This window comes from Phocoena phocoena, chromosome 13 (assembly GCF_963924675.1).
Source record: "Phocoena phocoena chromosome 13, mPhoPho1.1, whole genome shotgun sequence".
In the NCBI taxonomy this organism is placed as follows: Eukaryota; Metazoa; Chordata; class Mammalia; order Artiodactyla; family Phocoenidae; genus Phocoena; species Phocoena phocoena.
Genome location: NC_089231.1, coordinates 52,222,737 through 52,248,877, shown reverse-complemented (window position 1 = coordinate 52,248,877; position 26,141 = coordinate 52,222,737). Strand labels below are relative to the sequence as shown.

The 26,141-nt window shown below is 45.2% G+C and overlaps 1 protein-coding gene across 3 annotated transcripts in view; it reads left to right on the top strand.

The window, feature by feature from the left end:
* Positions 1-21,390, top strand: part of GREB1L (GREB1 like retinoic acid receptor coactivator) — a 118,905-nt gene extending 97,515 nt beyond the window's left edge. For all 3 annotated transcript variants that reach the window (XM_065889720.1, XM_065889719.1, XM_065889718.1), the window contains 14 exons: positions 1,827-1,942; positions 2,613-2,857; positions 5,148-5,719; positions 5,913-6,015; positions 8,612-8,767; positions 9,041-9,180; positions 11,224-11,385; positions 11,522-11,726; positions 15,979-16,144; positions 17,101-17,328; positions 18,258-18,399; positions 19,244-19,444; positions 19,868-20,006; positions 21,227-21,390. In XM_065889720.1, the coding sequence (XP_065745792.1) occupies positions 1,827-1,942; positions 2,613-2,857; positions 5,148-5,719; positions 5,913-6,015; positions 8,612-8,767; positions 9,041-9,180; positions 11,224-11,385; positions 11,522-11,726; positions 15,979-16,144; positions 17,101-17,328; positions 18,258-18,399; positions 19,244-19,444; positions 19,868-20,006; positions 21,227-21,390 (2,739 nt within the window). The remainder of the gene's footprint in view (positions 1-1,826; positions 1,943-2,612; positions 2,858-5,147; positions 5,720-5,912; positions 6,016-8,611; positions 8,768-9,040; positions 9,181-11,223; positions 11,386-11,521; positions 11,727-15,978; positions 16,145-17,100; positions 17,329-18,257; positions 18,400-19,243; positions 19,445-19,867; positions 20,007-21,226) is intronic.
* The last annotated feature ends 4,751 nt before the right edge of the window (positions 21,391-26,141 follow it).

Below are 26,141 nucleotides of genomic sequence, written 5' to 3'. Positions count from 1 at the left end.
TTTCTAAATTACCAACTTTACCACTGACGAGATAGCATCAGTGTGCCTTTCGTCTCTAACGCTGGGTAAAATCCAATGCCTCTTTTTCCATTAGATGGTCTTATTTTTGTGCTTACCTCTAATTATCCTTTAGAAATCGTGGTTAACTTATAAGTGATAACAAGTACTTTAGAAAGATACAAGGTTTATATCTAAATAAATCAGTTCATCCAGAAGGCCTGTGAAGCTTTCATTAGGTTTCCTTGGCCTTGAACCCCATATTATCCCTGAAGTCAATGCTCGCCTAGTCTTTTGTGTTGTCTTAACTGCCTCTGCAGGAAAATCATCCTGAGGGCATGACAGATCCATAGAAGAATGGCAGCCATCAATCATCAGAAGTAACAATGTGACAGAAAAGCATTTTATAGGGAGTTTAGCTAGCTCTGATTGGTCAAGAGTAAAAGTGGAATTTGTTTAATCATCTTTTGAAATTAAGTCTCCTTATAAAACATAATATGTTATCCCATCATTATAACCCAACCTCATTCTTGGTAGAACGATGAAATATATTCGAGGAGACCCCAGTGTCAGGGATATCATAAATCCAATGTGAAGGCTTATGAGTAAAACAATTCCTATTTGCTTAGAATTAGGTAATGTTCTTGTTCCCTTTGACATGAAAATATATGGAAAACTGAATTGGGGGGGAGAAACTTTCTTGTAATATCTTAAAAAATATTTTGACAGATTAATTTTCTAAGACATAGGAAGTCTCTCAAACTTGTAAACAGTTACGTAGATCCACTGAGTTCTCTTTGGCATGCAAACATATGATAACAGATTGGGCAAAAAGATTCAGGTTGGTTCTTCCAATTTTACAAGTTATACGCATTTTACTTGCAGTAATTGTGGGTATATTTAATTCCAAAGACTGGTTTTCCTAGACATCAACAAATCAGTAAACAAACTCTGTTATATCATATCATATCTTGCCTGATATATTTCTTTTTATCCCATTCTGAGTTTAGCAAAGGAAGTACCAGTCTATTTTAAAATTGTATGCATTACTTAATACCTCACTTCTTAGTCCTTGTTCCCAAAAGCATTATCTGAGATGCCAGTTCATTTCTTATAACTCCTCCCAGAAAGCCGATATGAAGCACAGTTAGATCTACACACTTCATAAAAAGTAGTAGGAACCACCTTATCTACTTAAGAGATGGTTTATTTTCTCTCTGCTCTAAAACAGACAGAAAAGTCTATAAGATCTTTTCACTTTTGAACATCTTTCAAGTTGGGATTTTCTTCCTCTTGATATATTCATGTTTTCAGATTGATGTTCCATTTATTAAAGATATTCGTGTGTGTATATGGGTTAATATATATGAGAAGTTGATTACGTGTGAGGAGTTTTGTTGAGATTCTTTTATTAGTCATTTACAACTGAAATGGTCTTTTTCAGTCAATCAGTCCGAAGAGTCTGTCCATTATATGAAGGAAGTGTACTTAAGAGCCTTGAGTCAACTAGTTTTAACTAGGATTTCTGTAAGGTTTGCACCATTGGTGGAATATTTCATATTGTATGTTTCTTTGACCTGTGTGGCTAATGTATGATATAAACCAAGATCTCCTGTTTTATCCTACTGCGATAAAACGAAAGGCTACATTCTTCTAGAGTGCTTTGTGCATGTCTTTTAGTAGTAATTAAAATATATGTACACACACAAACACTTATTGGAAGTCATTTGGAACCACAGATGTGTATAAAGCCTGGCTGTAGAAACCTTTAAGAAGGTGGGAACTTAAATGAAGGGTTTTAATTTTATTGTGTGGGTCCCTTTCTATAGACTTGGAGAGGAAATGAAGCAGAAGAGTGGACCCCTCGGACGTACCAAGATCTAGAAGGTCTGCCTTGTATTGTGATATTAACTGGCAAAGATCCCCTTGGAGAAACCTTTCCCAGGTACAATGTGAATCATTAGTTTTTATTTTCCATTAGTTGCCCACCTGAGCTGGTGGTTAAAACTTGGCTGATGGTCACCCATTTCATTCACTTGGCAAGTGAGAAAAGAATTGTTTTATTCGGGGATATGAGAAACTTAGCCTTCCTTGAGTCTTTCTTTTGACTTTCCAGAGATAGCCCAGCAATCTGGGGAATGGGAGATAGCCACAGATGAGAAGTGTTTATGCATTGAAGCAGGGCAGCCAGAGGGGCAGGGAGGAAAAGCACTGCCCCCAATGAGGAGTTCTGGGGATGAAGTGTCTCTGTTAGTCTGCTGTTCCCTCAAGGATCCAGGGCCTGTAGGTTGGAAGGCTACAGCACCAATAATCATAGCAGTCACTGAACGGTTACCGTGTGTCAGGCATTGTGTTAAATGCCTTACCCTTGTCATGCCATTCATTCCTTTCAGTAACTGGGTCAGCTGGACACTGTTACTCTATTTTATATGTGGAGAAAATGAAGTGACTAGCCCGAGGTCCTAAGCTAGGAGGTGGCAGAGCTGAGGTTCACATCAGGCATTACCTGGCACCGAAGCTCACGATTTTGACTGCTGCGCCGCACCCAGACACACATAAACATGGCATGCCTCACCAAAGACAGACTCGCCCAAGATATCCTTACTTTCGTGCAGGTCTTTGAAGTACTGTGACCTCCGGTTAATTGATTCAAGCTATTTAACTCGCACGGCCTTGGAGCAGGAGGTGGGTCTGGCGTGCTGCTACGTCTCAAAAGAGGTCATCCGGGGGCCCACTGCTGCCCTGGACCTTAGTGGCAAGGAGCAAGAGAGAGCCGCCGTCGGCGAGAACGGTGCTGAGGAGCTGCTCATGGACCTGGAGAGGCCCCAGAGCAACAGCAGTGCTGTCACTGGAACCTCAGGTCAGTACTTTCTCTTTCAAGGGATCAGAGGCAGGAGTGAGGAGCGGGGTAGGAGTATGGAAGGCAGAGGCATCTGCTGACTCCCATCAAGGCTTTCAGAGCCTTGGGTGACTCAGGCCTCCTGTCCGGACCTTGGTTCTCCAGGAGATACTTGGAAAACATGACTCTTGAGCAGCCACAAGATACGTTCCTGGGGAAGCCTTTAATGAAGAGCTTGCTACTAAGCTAAATAATACAGAAAATAAATTTCATCAACCCCAGCTGCCACCATTTCCCCTAGTCTCTCTCACCCTAATCATCTCATAGATATTATGCATCTGATATTTGCACAAAGGCCTTCTTTTCCTTCCAGATCCTGAAGCTGTAAGTTTTTGCTAATTGGCCTAGTATCTGGCACAAAGTATTTGTTTGAATGAATGAGTGACTTTTCTAAGTACTTAACGGCAAGTGTTTGTATACTGAAGGCTACTCTGGGACCATGGGTTGGCTGGGACGATCCAGTCTGCAGCCTGCCAGCCACTCTCTTACTGTGTTACTGTGTGGTTGATGGCAGTGCTTGGCATCAGTTTTCTTCTGATAAATAGTGTTAAGCAAATACAGCACTATTTCCATTTTTTTTCTGACTGTGAAAGTCATAATAAAGCTTTATATAGAAAACTTGGAGAATGTAATGAAGTATAGAGAAGAGGTAAAAAATGAAAGCTCCACAGCCGAGGGAACCACCATTTGTGTTCCTTCTCCCCCGTGCTTCCCTTCTCTCATCTCCATGACACACACACGCAAACACACACACAATTTCATGGCCAAAAGCAGCACCAGTCTTTCTATTCACTGTCAGCTGCTGTCGGATGGGCTCCCTATGAGAATGGAAAGGCAGATATCTGTGGGGGTTTCTGACTTTCTGTGGTGCCCCTCAGCCTGGAAGAGCATGGGGACTGTCCTTTGGGGTCTGCCCAGCTGCTCCCCTCAGTCAGGGGTCAGGGCTGTACCTCCCCCACCCCATCACTACAGGCTCCCCAGTTCTGCCTCTGCGACCAGGTCAGAATAAAGGGGAGAGGTTGGGAGGAGTGTAAAGGGTAATAGAGGGGAGGGGTACTATCACATCTAGAAGCTTTTGGATACCAGCATCAGTGACCGAGAGGCAAGGAAGGTGGTAGGGGTGGGGATGGTGATGAGCGCTGGAATTCCTTCCTGTGGCTCTTTAATCAGCCCCACAAGCCTCACTATTCTGGCCTTGTTCTGATTAACTCACACAAAGGTAATGATTTGCCTTCTGTTTTTAGAGTCTTCCCTGCTTTCAGGATGCACGTGCTGCACACACACACACACACACACACACACACACACACCACCGGCCTCGGGGTGACTCTGAGGGTCCTCAGGGGGGCTCACTGCCCAAGGTGTGCAGGCCCGTGGACTCCAGGGCCGATGAAGGGAGAGGAAAGCCCTCACACAAAAGTCAGATAAGCAGTGGATTGACGGTGTCAGGAGCCTCTGGTTACTGGCTATTCATCTAGGATCTCCCAAGGTCGGGATATGACCCCCAGGCCTGGGAAGCACCAGTCTGAGCCAGAGAGGGCCTGCAATCTTGAGTGTAATGAGCTTCTGGTTTGTCCTCAAGCCAAAGAGGGGCTGATGGACTAGAGGGGAAAACATGTTTGAAGTGAATTGGCCGCAGGTGCAGGGATTTCTGGGCAAGAGCAGCATCTCGCTGGGAGGAGATAAAGCTCTCCCTTCCCACGGAGCCGCTTCCCACGCTGGTCTGGGCGTCCATGGAAGGGGCTGCACGCTGGGGAGGTATCCAGAGCCAGAAGCGTGGGGCCCTGGGACCCCCAGAAGGAGGCGAGTGGCACTGGGGCAGGACTTGGATGTCAGCCTGTGTCGGTCAGGGTCCTGGAATGAATCAGAAGACTTATCCAAACGAGGTAACCTGAGGAGAGTTTAATATGCCGGCAGGATGCAGCCAAGGAGCAGGAGATGGCGTGGTCGACCCCAGGGCGGGCGCCCAGACCACCACGCGGACTGAAGACGCCGGGGAGGGTGTGGGGGGGATGGGCAGACATGGGCCCCGGAGGAAGCTGGGGCGTGGGGGGGGAGTACCTATTTCCTATGGTGTCTCCACTGGCCGACCCCACGCAGGATTGGGGGATGGGAAGGGGGGCAGGACGCTCTGTAGTCCGCGCACCGCCGGGCCCCCCCCCCCCCCCCCCCGGCCTCTAGGCCGGTCCCCCTGGCAGAGGCGGCGGTGACAGAGCGGGCGCGCGGCGGGCTGTTGTCCGTCCTCTTTCAGGCTCCATCATGGAGAACGGGGTGAGCTCGTCCAGCACCGCCGACAAGTCCCAGAAGCAGCCCCTGACCCCCAGCTTCCGGAGCCCGGCCAACAGCGTGGGGCTGGACGAAGGGGTCTCGGCGGGCCTGGCAGGAGCCGGAGAGACCCTGAAGCAGGAGTGTGACTCCCTGGGCCCCCAGATGGCGAGCAGCACCACCTCCAAGCCGTCGTCGTTCTCGTCGGGGCCTGGGGCGCCGCGGTGGCCGGGACAGCCGGGGCCGGGCTTCCGGGGCGCGCACGCCGCGCTGCCCCCGGTCGTGATCCTGTCCAAGGCGGCCTACAGCCTCCTGGGCTCGCGGCGGGGCGGCAAGCTGCCGGCGTCCGCGGCCCTGCTGCCGCACCCCGACGTGGCCTGGGCCAGCCCCCTGCGGCCGCTGCTGCCCGGGCACGCGAGCGCCGAGGAGCAGTCGCTATACTACCGCCGCTGGACCGCGGCGCGGCCGCACCACGCCGACCACGGCAACCAGGCCGACCCCGCCTCGGGCGCGCGGCCCTGCCATCCCCGCCGCCTGCTGCTGACTGGGCCCCCGCAGGTAGGGAAGGGTGCTGGGGAGCGGGGGGGCTTGGGGGCTCCGGAGGAAGGGCCAGAGAGGGGGGAGTGGGGTCTCGCGTTGGGGTCTGGTGGTCGGGGCACGGAGGCCCCCACTCCTGCAGGGAGACGCGGAAGAGCTCACGTGTGAAATCTCTTTTTTCCGCCCCTCTCCTCCCTAAACCTCTCTTCACCAGGTGGGGAAGACTGGCTCCTACTTGCAGTTCCTGAGGATCCTCTTCCGCATGCTTATCAGGCTCCTGGAGGTAGACGTGTACGATGAGGCAGAGATCAACACCGGTGAGTTCCGAGCCGGCAGCATGGGTATTACCACCACAGCTGGAGCCTTCCCGCGTCCTCCTGGAGGTATACGTGCGCTTATGGGCAGGGTTCTCGAGAGGTTAAAGGTCGTGAGCCAGCAAAGAGTTGTAAGCAAGCTGTGGCCGCGTCGAGCTCCCTGAGGTTTGAGTGGGTCTTCCCCTCTTTCAACCCCCGATCCCCTCTGTGTCCTGTGCAACGCTGGGCAAAGAGGCATCTCATAAAGTCCTGTCAGGTGGGTTCACTGCTCAGATGGTCAGACTGTCCAGGTTTAAAATTCTAGTGCGGTGGTCTACTGCTTAAGGGTCCAGGGCATGTTTTATACTCTGCATAACCAGGCCTTTGTTGGTTCGTCAGAGTAGACGTTATGTTTTGCCTGCTGGCTCCGAGGGAAGGTGTGTGGGTTGCTACGACGAAAGGAAAACTTCCAGGAACAGAACAGAACCCTGGTGCCGTAAACAACCCCTTGGCACTGGCAGTAAGATGCAGGGGCTGGTGCTTGACAGACTAGCCTGTGCCTCCTGCCCGGCTTCTTGGCCCTTCCACCCCGGCTGTCACCTGTGAAGGAGGCAGTTCCGCTCTGCAGCCTGTCCAGCAAGGCCAGAAAGGGGGCATGAGCCAGGGGTCAGCCAGCATTAGCTCTGCAGCCGGGGGAGTGTGGCTTCAAACTACGGTTTCACATCTCAGAACAGAATGACCGTGTGCTGGAAGAAACGGGGAGGGGTAGGGGCAGGAGAGAGAAGTGGTAGTGCTTCCCCAGCCCCTCAGAGATGAGTCCAGAAAAGGGGAAGGCCTTGTCATCTTCCATCAGATTAGCCCTTGAGAGACCTCCCCTCACTTGCTTTTCCTGAATAGTTGGATCTGTTCTGTGACCAGCCCAAGGGACTAGTTTAGTTCAGAACGAGGCTAGGTAAAATCAGCCATATTTAATCATTTTACTATGGCTTTTGGCTCTATTTCCATCCTCACCAGTTCACATCCATGATTCCAGACACAGACACGATTCCATCTTCCTATCCACATCTTGTTTGTGCCCCCAGCTGAGCTGTACCAGGCCCCCAGGCCCACCACAGAGGGGATTGAAACACCCTGAGCTGCATGGAGCGGACTGGGCCCCAGGTGCAAGGGCAGAGCCAAGCAGACAGGAATGAGGGGCCGCCATCCGCTGACTTTCCCCCAGGCTCCGTGGCGCTGCAGGAGAGTGATGCCTTTACTTTTCGCCTCAAATCCTGCTACAGGGCCTACAGCTGTGAGAGTCAAACCTGGCCTTTGTAACGAGAAGCACTGTTAGTTTGGCTTTATTCCTTTACCCTTATCTTAGTGCAGGTGAATGCAGTGGTGCTCTGGAGAGGCACAAGGACGCCTTTTTAAAAAACTAGAATAAGCTTTAACTTTTAAATAAAATGCATACTTTTAAAATAAAACTTAAAAAAACAACTTTTTAATAAGTTTATTTTTATTTTTGGCTGCATTGGGTCTTTGTTGCCGTACGTGGGCTTCTCATTGCGGTGGCTTCTCTTGTGGAACACAGGCTCTAGGTGCACGGGCTTCAGTAGTTGTGGCACCCAGGCTTAGTTGCTCCACGGCATGTGGGATCTTCCCAGACCAGGGCTCAAACCCGTGTCCCCTGCATTGGCAAGCAGATTCTTAATCACTGTGCCATCAGGGAAGCCCCTAAAAAAATAACCTTTAAATACAATGCTCAGGGATATAAAAATAAGCAGTATTGTGTTTAAAAGCTAATAGCTGTAATTCTAGTCTTTAGACCTTTTTTGTTGGAATTTTTTTCTTCGTTTCTTCCTTTGAACGTTGTCTTCAGCTTGATCTTATAGTTTTTAGTATTAATAACAAATATTTATTGGACACCCACCATGTGCCTGCCGCTGTCTTAGCACTTTCAATATGCCATCTGGAATCTTTACAACAATTAGGGGACCCTGAGAGGTAAAGGTGCCTGCAGGTGTGAAGTCACAAGTGGTGGGGCCTGGACTCAAACCCAGGGCCCCAGGCTGTCAACCTGGACTGCATGTCGGAACCACTTAAGGAGCTTTAAACACTACGATAGGTGCCTGAGTGATGAAGGTGGTTCTGGGTAGTGTGGCCTGAGCACAGGGATTTTACAAGCTCTGGGTGATTCGTTAATAAGCAGCAGACACAATCTTGCTTGGTGTGTCCCTGAAATCTCTTCAGTATCAACGTCTTAAAACCCCACAACTAAAACTCTAAGACAGAATTCAGATCATCCAAAATTAAATAAGATTTTAAGGCAATTTGGGGGGGGGGCTGGGGTGGGAGACCAGTTGATCTCCTAGTTGTGGAAGTGTGTGGACTGGATGTGCAGAGGCTAATGATGGGGACCAGCGAGGACAAGCATCTCCTCTGGCGGGGGTATGAAGGGACAGTCTGCTTCCCTCTACCCTGGACACGGGAGCTCATTTTTCAGAAAGGCCTTTGTCCACCCACCTGGGTGGACAACATACATACATACAACCTTCCATCCCTGACACTTGAGAGAGAGGGAGGGAGGCCAGTCGGTCTGGTCTGCCTGCTCTGTGCACTTTCTTTCTTCTTGGCCTAGATCACAGCGAAAGCAGTGAAGTGAGCCAGTCAGAGGGAGAGCCCTGGCCTGACATCGAGAGCTTCAGTAAAATGCCCTTTGACGTCAGTGTGCATGACCCCAAGTACAGTTTGATGAGCCTGGTATACACTGAAAAGCTGGCAGGGGTCAAACAAGGTCAGTGCAAGTGGAGGCTAAAGGTCAAGTGTTCACCTAAATGAAGGCAAGAGGCCTGGGGCAGTTTAATCTTTGAGAGTGGCTTCATTCATTCTCCTCTGCTTTTCTCCCGTTTTACACACATACATGTCACCTTTTCATTTTCATAGCTGCCTCTCAGGGCATAAGTTACAGAATCCTGGGAAAAGCCCTTCTGGGGAGTGGGGGACTTTCTTCCCAAGCATAGGGGCTTCAGGCACATCACGGGACGGTCTTTTGCCCCTTTATACACAGAAGCAATAAAGGAATCCAAAGTTGAGGAGCCTCAGAAACGAGAAGCCGTGTCCATGATGCTGACCAAGTACGCAGCCTACAACACCTTCCACCACTGCGAGCAGTGCCACCAGTACATGGACTTCACCTCTGCCTCCCAGGTGCAGCCCTTTTGCCCTTGCCTGTTACCCATTGTGGATCTTGTATGTAAGAGAGGAAAAGTCCCAGTTTCAAGCCCTAGACAGAGGATGGCTTATATATGAGATGGAGCCACTCATTTGTGAGCAAAATGCTTGAAGCAATTGATTAAGATGATTTGGGGTTTATTAATAAAGGATTATGGGTGGGGGAGGGTGGGTGAAAGAAACTGAGTTTGTGTCTTAAGTCACTTCATCAAAATGGTTACATGTGTCATGTTTAGATTAGAAAGTAGCTGAGGTGTCTATCTGTGATCCTGAAAAAGCTAGATATTACAGTATGTTTGGCAAAAGGGTCTTTTCCCTCCTTTGGGTTGTTGTTGAAAATGGTGCTATTATCTACAAATTTGTAGGGTGCGCCCTTTGAGCTATGAACAAGTCTGTTGATTTGCAGAGACCTAGTCTCACTCTTATACCAGCGAGTGATGGTTTTGACCATAGGCATACAGAGGAGTCAGTGTTTGCTTTTTTATTTGGAGAGAACTGAGAGGTAGGAACACAGTAGGTGAGCAAATACCCCATAGCATTTAGCTTCTTTTTTTTTTTTTCTGCGGTACACGGGCCTCTCGCTGTTGCGGCCTCTCCTGTTGCGGAGCACAGGCTCCGGACACACAGGCTCAGCAGCCATGGCTCACGGGCCCAGCCGCTCCGCGGCATGTGGGATCTTCCCGGACCGGGGCACGAACCCATGTCCCCCGCATTGGCAGGCGGACTCTCAACCACTGCGCCACTAGGGAAGCCCTTGGCTTCTTATTGGCCAGAGCGTCTTTAAGCACAAAAGATGGGAAAGGCAACCAATGATGGTCATATCCAGCGCCTGTCTGGGGGATAAGCTTTCCCCTACTTTACCTTCTTGACTTCTATATTATTTGGCTCTGAACACCTAGAACTCTTCCTCCCTATAGGATGTGCTGAGTGGATGCCCTCCAGACTTGCTTCTGCTCTTGAGGACCAGGTCTTCACTCTTTCCCCACAGGGTACTAGGAGGGATATACTGATCATTCTGCTCTTCTGGTACAAGTTACCTTTCACACCCCATTTGTTTTCTTGTGTTATTGAAAACTTTTGGTGGGATAGTTTGAAATCAGCTCAAATAATGCTTTATAGAATATAGAGGATTCAAGTCCCCTGATCTATAAATCATCGCTTTTTAGAACATTTATTAAAAACCCTCTATTTAAATAATTTGTGTGATTACAGTACTCACTAAGTAGTCAATTCCAATACTTGTGAAGCGGAATGAAGGAGAATTTAAGGGAAGAATTACAATATTATTTCTCTGTGAATGTAATATTTAGGTTAAAACTCTTGGTGAATTCTTGCTGAATAAGTGATGATATCTTTTCATTAAGCCAAGTATTATCTGCATTGTAAAGACCTTTATTTAGTCATTCACCGGGATGGGTTACTGAGAGTGTGTGAACTTATCAGCAATTTAAAAAATAGGTTTATATTTGGCTTGGATGAGTCAGAGGTCTCTCCTGGAAGCCAGAGTTCTAGGCTAAATGACTGTTCAGATATCTTCAGCTTCCACTGTAGCCAGGAAAGATGGGGCCATAGAGGCATTTAAATAATGTCAGTCTTTATAGTTTACTTAGAAAAATGATATTCCTTTGACCTGACCCACACAGAAGCGTTTTCCCCCATCACTGGGCACCTTTGGGAATGTTTACGTGGCAGGATATCCCCTCGGTATACTGGACCTCCATAGGACTGAGCAGCAGTGGTTTCTAAGAAGGAGAGAAATGCGGATAGTTTCCAGCAACACCTATTTCTCCACACACGGAGAGGCTGTGTAGGGGTGAGATGCTTGGCTCTCTAGTCAGCGGCAGGCCCTAAAAGATGAGGCGTCTGCCTTTCCAGCCCTCTGGACACTGCACGCACAGCAGGTCTGGTGGCAGGCAGAAGTTCAGGTTAGTTTGCCTCTCAGTAACAGCCTTAACGAGTGGCCTGGAGGTTTGCAAACCGTGAGCTTACATTCCCTCCCTTTCTTCTCTGCAAACGCAGATGTCCGACTCCACCCTTCACGCCTTCACGTTCTCTTCCTCTATGCTGGGAGAAGAGGTGCAGCTCTATTTCATCATTCCCAAATCCAAAGAGAGTCATTTCGTCTTCAGCAAGCAGGGCAAACACCTGGAGAGCATGCGGCTGCCTCTGGTTTCAGACAAGGTGGGTGACAGCGTCTGGACACAAGGACCGGCAGGCCTCAGGTATTAGATTAGGTTCCCTAAGCTTCTGAGATCTAAGGGTTCTAATTTCTCTTTCTGGTCTCTGGTCCTTTCTTTCCCTTTTTCTCTTTCAGCAGGATTCGAATGCGGTCAAGAGCCCTATTTTCACTCCTTCCAGTGGTCGCCACGAGCACGGACTCCTAAACCTCTTTCACGCCATGGAGGGCATCAGCCACCTGCACCTACTGGTGGTTAAGGAGTATGAGATGCCGCTGTACCGCAAGTACTGGCCCAACCACATCATGCTGGTGCTTCCTGGCATGTTCAATAATGCAGGCGTGGGTAAGGGGGCCCCCAGATGGGGGGAAGGGCTGGAAAGATAAACTAAGCTCCATTCCCCAGGCATGAACTTTCAGAGGTTCCCCTGCCCCTGGATAGTATCTTGCCCTGCAGACCAAAGGACTTTTCATTCCTCTTTAAATGAGTTTTCATTTCTCTTGATCTGCAGTTTTGCAGAATTTTTAACTTTTGAGGACTAGTAACCAAAGAAGTCACTGGTACGTTGAGCACCCTGGGAAGGATTGGGACTCTTCCCAGTATAGGCCGCAGATGTTCCTTGCTGCAGGCTGGCAGCAGGAACATCATAGGAGGAGAGTCTGAGGCGGGGAGTTAGTAGTTCACAGTCCGGTCTGGAGGGATCTCTGAGGGGCATCACTAATCTTAAAGGCACACAGCAAGTTCTTGGGGGCTCTGTGCAGCTGGGGAATGGAAGCATCATCACTGCCTACGGCAGTTATCTTAAAAGTGCCTGGAAGGAGTCTTTCCTGCTTTTCCCCAAGGAGTCTAAGAGCAATGGGCTGATTTCTCAGAGGCGGCATCTGGTTGTTGAGTGTATTGACAGAGCTGGGGAGGAACTGGAGAGAGCGGTCTAGAGCTCCTTCATTTCCCTCCTGAAGGCAGGAAACCTCCACATGGACCCAGTGTTCTAGAGCTCTAGTGTCTGGTCACTCCCTGCATCTAACTCACTTCCCATTGGCTTCTGTGGGTATCTCAGTGCAGAGTCTCAGAGGGCTGAGGATCAAGAGCTTTAGAGGAAGAACATCCAGCCCAGAGCTGGAGTGAACACAGAAGAGACCCGAGTAGTGCCCTCGATCCACACAGGCCTTCTCTCCAGGTCTCTCTCTCCCTTTCTTCTTAGGTCTCTTCCTTTCTTGTTCTCCATTCCATTCCTTTTCATGTCCTTAAACTTTAGCCTTAATATGGGATTAAAATATTTTCCCAAACTGGTTTGTTTTGAATGCAATTTCCCATGTTTATCACAATATCAGATGACTTAGGACTTTCATATATTTCTGGTCCTTTATCCTCCCCCAAACAATATATCTCCAAACTATCTAAAATCTTTTTCTATATGCATATAACCCTCAAACTGTACCTTTCTGTGCCTAACTGACCTTTAGGAGAAAAAGTTCTCTCGTCCCAGATCTGACTGAATTTGTTTAGTGCCAGTTTTGCCATTTTTGTAATAATCTGGGCAGAGAAACCAACATACATGCAAATAAAATAAACACATATTTTTTTTTACTGTGGTAAAAAATGCACAAAATTTCTCTTAGCCATTTTTAGGTGTATGGTTCAGTAGTGTCCAGTATATTCACATTGTTATGCAACCAATCTCCAGAACTCTCTTCACCTTGCAAAGCTGAAACTCAGTACCATTAAAGGCTAACTCCCCATTTTTGTTATCCATTCACCCGCTGAGGGACCCTTAGTCTGCTCCTCACCTTTTGATTGTTGTGAATAATGCTACTATGAACATGAACACAAACCTCTTCAAAACCCTCTTTCAATTCTTTTGGGTATAAACCCAAAAGTAGTATTGCTTAATCACGTGGTAATGCCGTTTTTTTGGAATTGGCATGTTGTTTTTCATAATGTCTGTACCATTTTACATTCCTACCAACAATGCAAAATGGTTCCAGTTTTAACACATCTCTGCCAACACCTGCTTTTTCTGGGAATTTTTGATGTTGTTCATAGGCATCCTAATGGGTGAGATGGTATCTTATTGTGATTTGATTTGCATTTTCCTCGTGATTAGTGACATTGATCATCTTTTCATTTGCTTGTTGGCTATTTGTATGTCTTCTTTGGAGAAGCTATTTTTTAGTAAAGTTTTTATTGTTGTTGACTTGTAGGAGTTCTGTATATATTCTAGATATTAACCCGTTATCAGATAAGGTTTGTAAATATTTTCTCCCATTCCATAGGTTGCCTTTTCACTGTTGATTGCATCCTTTGTGCAGAAGTTTAAAATTTTTATGTAGTCCAGCTTTTTTCTCGTTGCTTATGCTTTTGGTGTCATATCCAAGAAATCACTGCCAAAACCAACATCAAGCTTTCCCCCATGTTTTCTTCTAAGAGTTTTATAGTTTTAGCTCTTTGATCCATTTTGATTTTTTTATATAAGGGTCCAACTTCATTCTTTTGCATGTGGATATCCAGTTTTCCCAACACTATTTGTTGAAGAAAGTATCCTTTATCCATTGAATGGTCTTGGCATTCTTGTCAAAAATCATTTGACCATATATACAAGTGTATGTTTCTGGGCTCTATATTCTTATTCCATTGGTCTATGTGCTACTACTACACTGTTTTGATTACTGTAGTTTTGCAATCAGTCAAGTGTGAGACCTCCAACTTTGTTCTTTTCTCAAGATTGTTTTGGCCATTCAGAGCCCCTTGAGATTCCATGTGAATTAAGTTGGATTTTTCTATTTCTGGAAAAAAAAAAAAAACCCTGATATTTTGACAGGGATTGTATTAAATATGTGGATTGCTTTGTGTGATACTGACGTCTTAATATTACATTCTGCAATCCATGAACATGGGATGTCTTCCCATTTATTTGTCTTTATTTCAGCAGTGTTTTGTATTTTTTAGTGTACAAGTCTTTTGCCTCCTTGGCTTAACATTTATTCCCAAGTATTTTACTTCTTTTTTTTTTCTTGCGGTACACGGGCCTCTCACTGTTGTGGCCTCTCCTGTTGTGGAGCATAGGCCCCGGACGCGCAGGCTCAGCAGCCATGGCTCACGGGCCCAGCCGCTCCGCGGCATGTGGGATCTTCCCGGACCGGGGCACAAACCCGTGTCCCCTGCATCGGCAGGTGGACTCTCAACCACTGCGCCACCAGGGAAGCCCTGTATTTTCTTTTGATGCTATTGAAAATGGAACTTTTCTTAATTTCCCTTTTAGATTGTTTGTTGTTAGTATATAGAAACACAACTGATTTGTGTGTATTGTTTTTGTGTTTGCAACTTTGCTGAATTCATTTATTCTAAGTATGCATGTTATCTTTAGGGTTTTCTACATATAGGATCATGTCTGCAAAGAGATAATTTTACTTTCCAACTTGGGTGACTTTCATTTTCTTGTGTAATTGCTCTGGCTAGGATTTCCAGTACTATGTTAAATAGAAGTGATAAAGGTGGGCATCCTTGTCCTATTCTTGATCTTAAAGGAAAAGTTTTCAGTCTTTGAGTGTTGAGTATGTTAGCTGTGGGCTTTTCATATATGGTCCTTACGTTGAGAATGCAAACTGTTACACACAGTGCTATTGAAAGGTAGATTTTCCTAAATCCTAGTATTACCCTTGATCTATTCAAACTGTTTTCCTGGCTCCTTCATAGACTTAATGGGTTTTTTAGCCTCTTTATTTCATTATCATCTACATTGTGTTTCATTTTAGGGTGGCCCACTCATAAAACCTGGCTAATTCCTGATGATCATCATCTTAATAATCGCTAACACTCACTGAGTACTTACCAAGTGCTAGGCACTGTCCTGAGCACCAAACAGCAATCCTATGAAGTAGACATTATCATCGCCTTCTTACAGGTGGGGAAGCCTAGGCACAGGGGAGTTAACTTGTTCACTGTCACACAGCTAGAAAGCAGTGGAATCAGAATTCAAACTGAAGCAGCTTGGCTCCATTCTTGTCTCTTACTTACTGTACCACATGCCTCTTACAAAAAAGCAGACCTAGGGAAAGGATACCAGTTTCCAGAGTCTTCTTCAAAGACACTGCTGCCAGTTTCCTAAAGGTACCTAAAGCAGGGGACACATTAGTGTAAGTGGCATACCCACTATTGCAGCCCTGGTGGCTCCCTAGTGCAGGACATGCAAGTGGCTGCTGCTGAGAATCTAATCATGGCTCTAAGAAACCAGTAGTAAGGATCTCCTCTATGTGGTATCATTTGTCCTATCAGGGAAGCTGGATTCTTGTAGTACTCCTTGAAGTGTAGTTCATGAATCACATGCAAAGACATCTCTGGTTTCCGGCCCCTCATCAGACTTACTAGAGTGAACCTCTGGTGGTGGGTTCTAGGAATCTGCATTTTAAACAGACTTCCCGGGTGATTCTTATCTACACTGATGGTTGAGGGCCACTGCTCTGAACATTTGGTTGACCCCCCTCCATATGCATGGTCACCACGTGAACACGCATGCTCACAGAGAGCATGTGAGCCGTGTGCAGGGCCTCAGCCAAGCCTGAGCGAAGGATGTACAAGCCTTGGTTGTGTTGCCTTTCAGGTGCTGCCAGGTTTCTTATTAAGGAGCTGTCGTATCACAACCTGGAGCTGGAGAGGAACCGCCTGGAAGAGCTGGGAGTTAAACGCCAGTGTGTCTGGCCTTTCATCGTTGTAATGGATGACTCGTGTGTCCTGTGGAACATTCACAGTGTTCAGGAGCAGAGCAGGTAGTGGTGCTTCCTACGCAGTCCTAGGAGTGTGACACAGTGTCGTTGAGAAGACACTCTCCTTGGCTGTCATTGCACAGGGAAGTAAATGAGAGAGGTACAGCTTTCCAGAGCAAAACAATCATCTGTGAGACTACTCTCACTAGCACATTTTGTGGTGGCTTAGGAATTTTTTAATTTAGACACTTAGCCTGCCATTAAATTCCTGGACCATTTGTGCATCACAGCTTAGGTTTGCTATAAAAGTCTGTTGAAAGACACTATGGTTTATTTAGAAAGACCACTGGCTTCTGAATCAGGAGACCTGCTTTTTAGCCCCAGCTCTGCTTCCTAACTGTCTGGATGAAAAGGGAAAGTTACTTCACTTCTGTCTCAATTCTATCACATAAAAAATTATGGCTGGGCCAAATCAGTGGTTCTCCTCCTGGGGCAGAGGTGACAGGAATCCATGGGGACCATGAAATGCTAAGCCTGGAGAAGTCCTATGCAGTAAATGGCCCCGAATATTCACAGCCCCAGTGAAACACTGTGCCAGATGGTCTCTAGACCCTTCCAGCTCAGGCATTACGGTTTTGTGCCCTTGTTTCCCCTGTGGATTTGAAGCCCGTGAAGTTTTCAAATATTCCTTTATTATTCCGTAATTACCAGAACTGGGAAGTATACTTGTGTGCTTCTAATCTCTGACTACCTCTCTTTGGTGACTCCCTGTTCATTACTCACTTTGAAATGGGCTGGATTTCACTCTCTGCCTTTAAGTGATCAGCCCGGCCCCCAGAAGGCAGCTTCCCTAGGTTAGCAGTGACAGGCAGCATGAAAACCGGGCTTGACATCCTTCTCCATTCCAGACTAATTGTATCCTTCAGGTATTAATACTGTACAGTGCGGTTAGCTCTTCATAAGTGACCCTCTCTTCAGTAATAGTGGTATCTTATGTAAACGAACTCTACATTTCATAGCCAGCCCATGGAAACAGGAGTTTCCAGTAAGAATGTGTCCTTGAAGAGTGTCTTGCAGCATATTGAAGCAACACCGAAAATCATCCACTACGCAATCCTGGGCATACAGAAATGGAGCAGCAAGCTGACTCCTCAGAGCCTGAAGGCCCCATTCTCTAGATGCCACGTGCACGACTTCATGCTCCTCAACACAGACTTGACTCAGAATGTGCAGTATGACTTCAACAGGTAAGTCGGGCCTTCTGGACCTATGTGATCCTGGTATTTACTGATTGCTTCTGCCCAGGTCTAGCCTCAGCAATGTTTTTATTCCTGTCTCTGTGTCTTTGAGAAACTGAGACTCATTTTCTATGGACAGAGAAAGGGGGATCATAAGCCCCAAAGTGCCCCTTCATCACCCTTCAAACTGACCCGGACCCTTAATGATAGGTGCTGCAACATGAAATGCTTAGAAAACATATTTTGGCCATCTTATTATTCAGTAAAAACTGAAACAGGGACAAAACTTTTTATCAACAGAAATCGGTGTGTGGACCCGTAAACCTATTCAAGATTAACCTTTCATTTACCCTCAGAACTCAGAAGGTAATCTCTTCCCCAGATGTTAGCAAGACCCTGAGATCTGGATCCTGTAGGGAAAAGCCAGCTAGCCCTGGCCTGGCCTCCTGAACAAATTATGCCCACATCTTGGAAAATCTGAAATGGCCAAGGAAGAATGTCAGAGACCATAGAGTCCCTCTTATGTCAACCCCCAACCCTGTAGCTATTAGAACATTCTGTAGCTATTTCACTTCTGTGTTTTAAATTTGGCAGATGCTTTATCCTGTTTGCAGCCAGGATTTTAAAACCGGGAGCAGCTCTGCAGTCCGGTCCCACAAGAGTATACAGAATGTGCGCTCGTATTTCAGTTCAGGAATGCAAGGCGCTGTGGAATGTCTGGGAACAGTCACCTCACTTCCTCCTTCCTTAGTGGCTGTTAATGCCCAAATCAAAAGGTTCACAGGCCAGTGTCAAAGAGAGCCAGCTCCTTGAGGGGGAAAGGTTGATTTTGTTTGAGGCTGTCTCCCAATATCTGCCACACATTTCTCTGTGTGTAACTGTCATAGTTGAGATGTGACAGGTAGTCAAGGAAACCTATCGTTGTGATTATAATTTAGGTATTTCTGTGAAGATGTTGACTTTAACCTGAGAACGAACAGTAGTGGCCTGCTAATCTGCCGCTTTAATAACTTCAGTCTCATGAAGAAACATGTTCAGGTTGGAGGGCAAAGGGACTTTATCATTAAACCAAAGATCATGGTAAGTTTGCAAGCTTGAGTCTACTTTTGAAAATAAGATGATCTTTCATTAATATCTTTGTTATCAGGTACTGGCATTAAGCACTTGCCACTTGACTGGAAAGTAACACAAGGGAGTCTGTTCTTAATGTCAAATCTGCACTCTTGTTTCCCTTACTGAAGACTCATCTAGAGCCAAACATAAGTTTTGAAAATTCAACAAAACTACCTTTCTTTAGATTTAAGGCTTAACTCCATCACAGCTTTAGTTTCAAACGTCTTCTATATTCTTAAACTGGCAACGTTAACATTTTTACATTCTTTATGTAACACATGAAAGAAGTGTACATCATCAAGCTGCTCGCATGGTCCTTTGCCAGTTGTCTTTTTTTTAAAGTAAGGCAGATCAAAACCTGTTAAGGGTTACTTCCATGGGCCTGCCCTTTTCTGTTGAAGAGATTTACTGGTATCTAATCATTTTTAGCATGTGGACTCCCCAGTGGAGCTTAGAAATCTCTTTGCTTTTTTTGTGTGTGTGTGTGGATTTTATCCCATCCGCATCCAGCAGCGCTATAAAAGGCTTCCTGTTGGTTCTTACAGTGTACATGCTAAATGCACTAACTTTCAAAGAAGCCTACTTTTGCATTTGCTCCTGCCCTTACTGTGTATAAATTATGTTAAATCCAACTGCACTACTTCCAAGAGAAAAAAATTTCACAACCCAAGAATGACAGACTTATATTTGAGCCTGGTATCTGTCTCTGTGCTACTACTGCTTGTGGATTGTTTGGATGCAATGCAGTGCTTTCCTTGCCAGTCTCACATGGTGACGGACCCATTTCCCATGATCTTGGCTCTGATTTCAGGTGTCAGAGAGCTTAGCACCCATCTTGCCCCTTCAGTATGTCTGTGCTCCCGACAGCGAACACACACTACTGGCAGCCCCTGCACAGTTTCTCCTGGAGAAGTTCCTTCAGCACGCCTCATACAAACTCTTCCCCAAAGCTATCCATAACTTCAGGAGTCCCGTGTTGGCCATCGACTGCTACCTTAACATTGGACCAGAGGTAAAGGGGAAGGGGCCGATACTCTTATTAGATAGAGGGGCTTGATTTGCTTCTATTAATTTCTCTCATAACTGTCCTTTATTATGAGAAATAAAGAAGCTTTAAATACGTTAAAACTTGACAAAATAAAGGGAGTACAAAGCTTAACTAACCAGCCCATTGAAGTTTCAATAAAAAAAAGTGGGAATTCCCTCCAGTCTAGTGGTTAGCACTCTGCACTTCCACTGCAGGGGACACGGGTTCAATCCCTGGTCGGGGAGCTAGGATCCCGCGTGCCGGGTCGGGGGTGGGCGCGGAAGGTGTCTCCTTTACCTGACCCTGAGATGGACAGCTAAAAAGGAAGGTGCTACTTCATTCAGCTGAAGATGCAGAGGTTTTGCTTGCTTTTGAAATGCTTGTGCTATTTCTGCTTGATGATTCCAGGTGGCCATATGCTACGTCAGCTCCAGACCCCACTCCAGCAATGTCAACTGTGAAGGGGTGTGTTTCAGTGGACTCCTCTTGTACCTCTGTGACTCTTTTGTAGGTGCTGATCTTCTTAAGAAATTTAAGTTTCTAAAAGGTAAATCAAATTTAGCATCTTGCTTGTGAATGCTATTAGTTCCCACTGGACAAAATACAGTGGGAAAGATATAAAAGAGCACTTTAACAATCATTTTGCCAGTAAATTAAGTATCTTACTTTTAAACCAGGCCACTGATTTTTTAAATGGGGGAGTGTTAAGACTAAATGCAGATAAATAGAGCCAGGTTTGTGACCATATTAAATGTTTGCCACTAGTAATTTTAGAAAGGAATGATGCAATACAAGAAGTGATGCTTCTCATATAATCTAATTTTAATAAAAATCAGGTTGGGCTTCCCTGGTGGCGCAGTGGTTGAGAGTCCGCCTGCCGATGCAGGGGACACGGGTTCGTGCCCCGGTCCGGGAAGATCCCACATGCCGCGGAGCGGCTGGGCTCGTGAGCCATGGCCGCTGAGCCTGTGCTCCGCAACGGGAGAGGCCACAGCAGTGAGAGGCCCGCGTACCACAAAAAAAAAAAAAGAGAAAATCAGGTTAATGAGGTATGATTCCGGTATAGAAACTAAAGTCGTTTCAATGAGTGTGCGCCATACAAAGAGTTAGATCTGCCTAAGAACAAACTGCAGATGAAGCATCACAAATAATCCTGACAAGACGACCTCTGAGGTCGGTGGATAAAAGTAAGGTTCATCATGCTGTGTACAGCATGCTACCATTTTTATGAGAACAGGAGAAACTGTATTTACTTCTATGTGTGTAAAATACATATGGAGCTGTGCGTGTGCATTGGGGGTGGGAGGGAGCGTCCCAGGGGACGCTTGGCAATATCTGGAGACATTTTACGTTGTCACAGGGCGGGGTGCTGCTAGCACAGAGTGGGTAGAAGCCAAGGACACTGCTAAACATCCTACAAGAGCCAGACGGCTCCCACAGTAGAATTGTCTGGCCCACAGTGCCGAGGTTGAGAACACCTGCTCTACAGGGATACATGAAACGTTAGGACGTGGGTTTTAACACTGGTTACTACAGAGGAAGGGGGGGTGTGGTTAGGAGGGCTTTTACTTTACACTCTTTTAAACTTTTGAATTTGTAATAACTACTTTATTCAAAATAAATAGTACAATGAACAAATCTGATAGGTTACTTTGTATGTTGGTTCCCACATGTGTTAGTTTAGGGGATATAATCAGAGGGAGGTCGTAAGATTCTTCATCATTTCAATCCCTGAGCCTAAGACACACTTCTGCTCTCTTCCTGAAGGTGCTACTCTGTGTGTCATCTGCCAAGACCGAAGTTCCTTACGCCAAACGATTGTGCGCTTAGAGCTAGAGGACGAGTGGCAGTTCCGCCTCCGGGACGAGTTTCAAACTGCTAACAGCGCCGATGACAAGCCCCTCTACTTTCTTACCGGACGTCACGTATGAGCTTTGGAAGAGACCAAAACCAGCAAAGGGATGCCTAGGTGGGGTGGGGTAGTAACGATTAAGGATGTTTTTTTTCCTTTAAAGTACAATCACTGTGGAGCCAAGTGCAACATATTTGTCTCTTCTCCAAAGAACCCCCCAAATCTGACCTAGATCCTTGGGGGGCATCACTCTCCTTCAGTTCCAATTTCAGGACTTAAATTCAGGTTAACTCCACCCTAGGTAGTTATGCAATTACTTAAGACGTGGTCTGCCCAGGGGAGGCTGAGGAGGATTATGCTTTGGAGAGGCCACAGGGAGTCTGCATTGTTTTTTTTACTATGCTGTGTCGGGGGGGAAACTGACTCTCAGCATTAGCTAGCCTGAATGTGTTACGTGAGACTCACACCGTTGGTGTGGAATTAATTGAAGATTAACGTTTGAGGCCTGAACCCTCAGTTTCTCTTCAGATCTGTACTTTGGTACAGTATTACTCAGGGGTCTGAAATGATAGAATGTAGAAGATATTTGTATTTAAAAAAAAAGAAGTAGCTTTGTCTTTCTCTGTGCAGTGTTAGTCTAAGATTTATAATCTTGTATGTATTGAAACTTTTGGCAAAATTTCCACAGGAGTTAAAAGTTTACTATTTAAACTGAACAAACAAATGAGTAAATGCAGAGCAGGCATTGTGTGTATTCACGCAGCTTCTCCTGGCTTAAGTTCTTTTGCTTTATCCATTCTTTGTTTTCAGTCTCTTAAGCACGCCTGTGAGAATATGAACAGTGATTAATCTTACACAAGGAGAGCCTGATTCAGTAGTTGAGCCAATTCAGAAGCTTTCAGCAGTCACCCCACACCCACCCTGTTTGGTTGGAATTTAGCAGTTGGCACCAGCAAAGCTAAATGTCAGGCAGGCTTAGCTTCTGTGTGAAGTGGAACTAGTTTCTTTCCTCTCAAAGACTAAAGCAAAGTTTCCTTTAAAAGATACACTGAATGAATATTAGCTGCCTTATACTGACAACACCACAGAAATTGCTGAAATGGGAAACAGAGCCGTACAAAGAGAGGCTGTTTTACTTAATCCTACCAGTGGGGTGTGCGTGTGTTAAAGAAGATGCCAGTAAGTCTCTTTAACTCATTAAAATCAACAGGGGGTCTCTGTTCAGTATCAACAGTAGGAGGAATAAGTTTCTACAGATTTTTTACCACATATTTTAATCAAAAACAGATTTTTAGAAAATGTTCTAGAACAAACTAGGTCTTTTGGAAGCTTACTCTTAAATTACTCCACTTCTCATCATTAAACAGTCTCTTGACATTTTTCTCATTAGCCCGTATGTACCACTTTATTCCCACTTTAAATGGCCATTTTTAACTTGAATCGATGTCATATTTATGGCCTGAAGCCTGCATTTACTTAGAACAAATAGTGTTAACTGACCAGCTTTATTAGTTTGTGATAACAAGTTTACAGCTAGTGAAAAGATGGCATGTACTAATCTGAAAATGGTTTCAGATCTCTTGGTTTTAATATAGCTACTTATGATGCTTTAAATGTCTCTTGAAATGAACAATTCCTTTAAACTCCATTTTTAACTGACCTTGAAAGAGGACCTGCCTTATAGATGCTTTAAAAATACTCAATTTTAGTACAGCAGAATTTTTGGCAAAGAGGTACGTTCTGAGGCAGGCTGATTTAGATATCAGTGTATTTCAGTTGTTCCTGTTTTGTTGAAAGGGCCTAACGCAGACGATATCAAGAAACCAACTATTTGTGCAATATTCCAAAAATATTTATAGGGCAAATAAAATACTTGAAATAATCCTAAAACAGTTGTACCTGGAGCAGATGGCCTCTCAGGGTTTCTTCAGGCTTTATGGCTTCATAGTCTAAGGAAAGGAAAATTTTTTAAAGTAGTTACTTGACCTGAGGGGACCCCGTATTAGTTAGGGCTGCACTCTGAAAAATCAAATGCTTATGATCTCTTAAATACTGTTTAACTCTGGGGACGAGAAATGCCAGAATAAAGCCAAAAGCCCATCACCCCAGTGATGGAGAATTCAAATTGACCTGCTTATTCTTTTCAATGCCTATCTTACTAAGGTTTGGACCTTTTAAAATCACCTTATCAGTATAATTCTTTAGAGAATGTTAGGTCGTTCTCCTGCAAGGATAAAATTGCACAAGCACAGGACACCATGACTGGTTAATACGTACCTTGGTGTGTTCCACTTCGAGCCTTGCCATCCCTTAAGAATATTGTGTGAATGTGTTCACTAGGCCTGCATAATAACTGACCTATAGACCTGTTGAACCTTGCCACATATTGACAGTTCACACAGGTTAATACTGAATGTAAACTAAAATTACAATGAGAATTGTTGTATTCAATTTTTTTGGCTGTAATTTATGCAAACGCTTTTTGTGATTTTTAGAAAAGGAGGCACCTGTGTTACTTTATTACTGTAAAATTTTCTTAACCAAAATTTGGTGAATTTCACTAGTCAGTCTACCTCACATTTTGTTTGTGATTCTAAATTGTCTTAAGTTGTGTCTACAGTATGTTCTTGTCCTTTAATTTGGTGAATGTATTAAAATTCTCTCCCACCCCCCCAAAGAGAAAGTTTGTTTTCTTTACATGTTCTGGTATGTTCAAAAATGGAATAAGCTGACTACGGCAATGTCCAAGAAAGGCTAGAAGTCCACATGTCATAGAGTCATCCAACCTAAGATATTCTTCTGGCATAACAGTCCAAAAAAGTAAATATTTGTTCACTGAAAATCTGTAGCTTATCCAAAGAAGATACACACGTATAAGGTATCTACATACCATGCCCATCTGCAGAGTACAATTATGAATAACAGATCTAGAAATTATTAAAGAGATGTTAGAAATATTCATGGTACATCCCCAATCTTTTGTTTTACAGATGGCAACTATCCTCACTTTCGTGTCCTGAGAAGCAGACTTTGGGTTGGTAGAACTGTGCAGTATATCCCTAAGGTGCTATTTCACCAACTTTTGAGAGTTAACTTGTTATTCCAGGGGAAAAGAAATGCCTTTCAGTTCTATTATTAGCAAGAGTGCTAAAATAACAGACTGATATAGAACCATAAAAGCATTCTTCAGGGCCAGAGGCCCCTGGCTGTTACCTCAGGAGGGGCAATAACTATTTTAAGTATGATGACAGATTCAGGATAAAGGCTCCAAAGCAGCTGCCTTAGAAAGACTAACAGCTGTGAAACTCTGACTGCCGTACCTTTGTATTCAACTACGTAGAGCTGAACAACATCAGGGAACAAACATTCCTCAGGCTTGTCTTCAGTCATGGCAACTGGCCCATAAGCTTCCTCTGAGTCTAAGAGAATACTGATAAAACAATCAAATACTGGCTTCCCTGAAAAAAACAAAAACCCAAAAAAGAAACAAAAACATCGTCACTAAAGATGACTTCAGGAAGAACTTCTGAGGCCAAGGAAACAGCCATCTTTCAAGTAGTAAGCTAAGGAAAGCATCTACGGTTGACCCTTCAACAACACAGGCTTGAACTGCATGGGTCTACTTATACACAAATTTTTTCCAAAAAAATACGTACTATGATACTACACAATCCATGGTTGGCTAAGTCTACAGATGCAAACCGCTGATATGAAGAGCCGACTGTAAAGTTATACCTGATTTTCAACTGTGTGGGGTAACCCCCATGTTGTTCAAGGGTCAACTGTGCTTCAGTGATTATTGACGGCAGGTGGAATAATAAGAAATAAAAAAAAGTTTTCTAACCACTTCTTTGATGTTATAAGACCGAATCTTCCCTTTATCTGCCAGAAGGCCCAAGAGCCATGAGAACAGGTAGAAGGTGTATGTATGCCTGCAGTTGCTACCCCAGAAATCAATTCAGCCATCTTAACTGCCGATGAACTACAGCTAGGCAGGAATGTGGCCATGTTCCTACCCAGACGCCCTAGCTGGGCAGCCATGCAAAGTAAGCAACAATTAAAATATCACTGCATGTGGGGCTTCCTTGGTGGCGCAGTGGTTGAGAATCTGCCTGCTAATGCAGGGGATGGGTTCGAGCCCTGGTCTGGGAAGATCCCACATGCCGCGGAGCAACTGGGCCCGTGAGCCACAACTACTGAGCCTGCGCGTCTGGAGCCTGTGCTCCACAAAAAGAGAGGCCGCGATAGTGAGAGGCCCGCGCACCGCAATGATGAGTGGCCCCCGCTTGCCACAACGTTTCTTGCCACAGAAACGAAGGCCCAACGCAGCCAAAAATAAAATAATTAATTTTAAAAAAAAGTTTAAAATACCACTGCATGTCTATTGTACTTACTGTTCTTACGATACATGCTTTTAGTAGATATACCAAATGCACTCTTGCATATTACGAACTGGTAAAATACTGATTTTTACAATGCTTACAAAATGAAATAAAACCATTGTATGTCCATGCAGACAAGGGCATAACCCCTAAGAGCTCACTGGTGGTTCCTATAATGTCCATACACTAGACATTTTTATAATGGACCAACAACTATTCAAGGGTAGCTGAGAAAAAATTTACAGGTGCCTTTATATAATCAGCAATTACAGAATCAACCTGTTTCGATGTCTGTGGCCATTAGTGTTTACTCACTGTGTCCACCAGTGCCTCCACCAGTCCATAGAGACCGTTCTTCTATCATCACTCTTCAGCCTTCAACTGTGGTGTGACAGTGTCGACCGTTCTTTGAGTCTTGGTTTCTACCACTCTCTTATGGTTCTTCCCT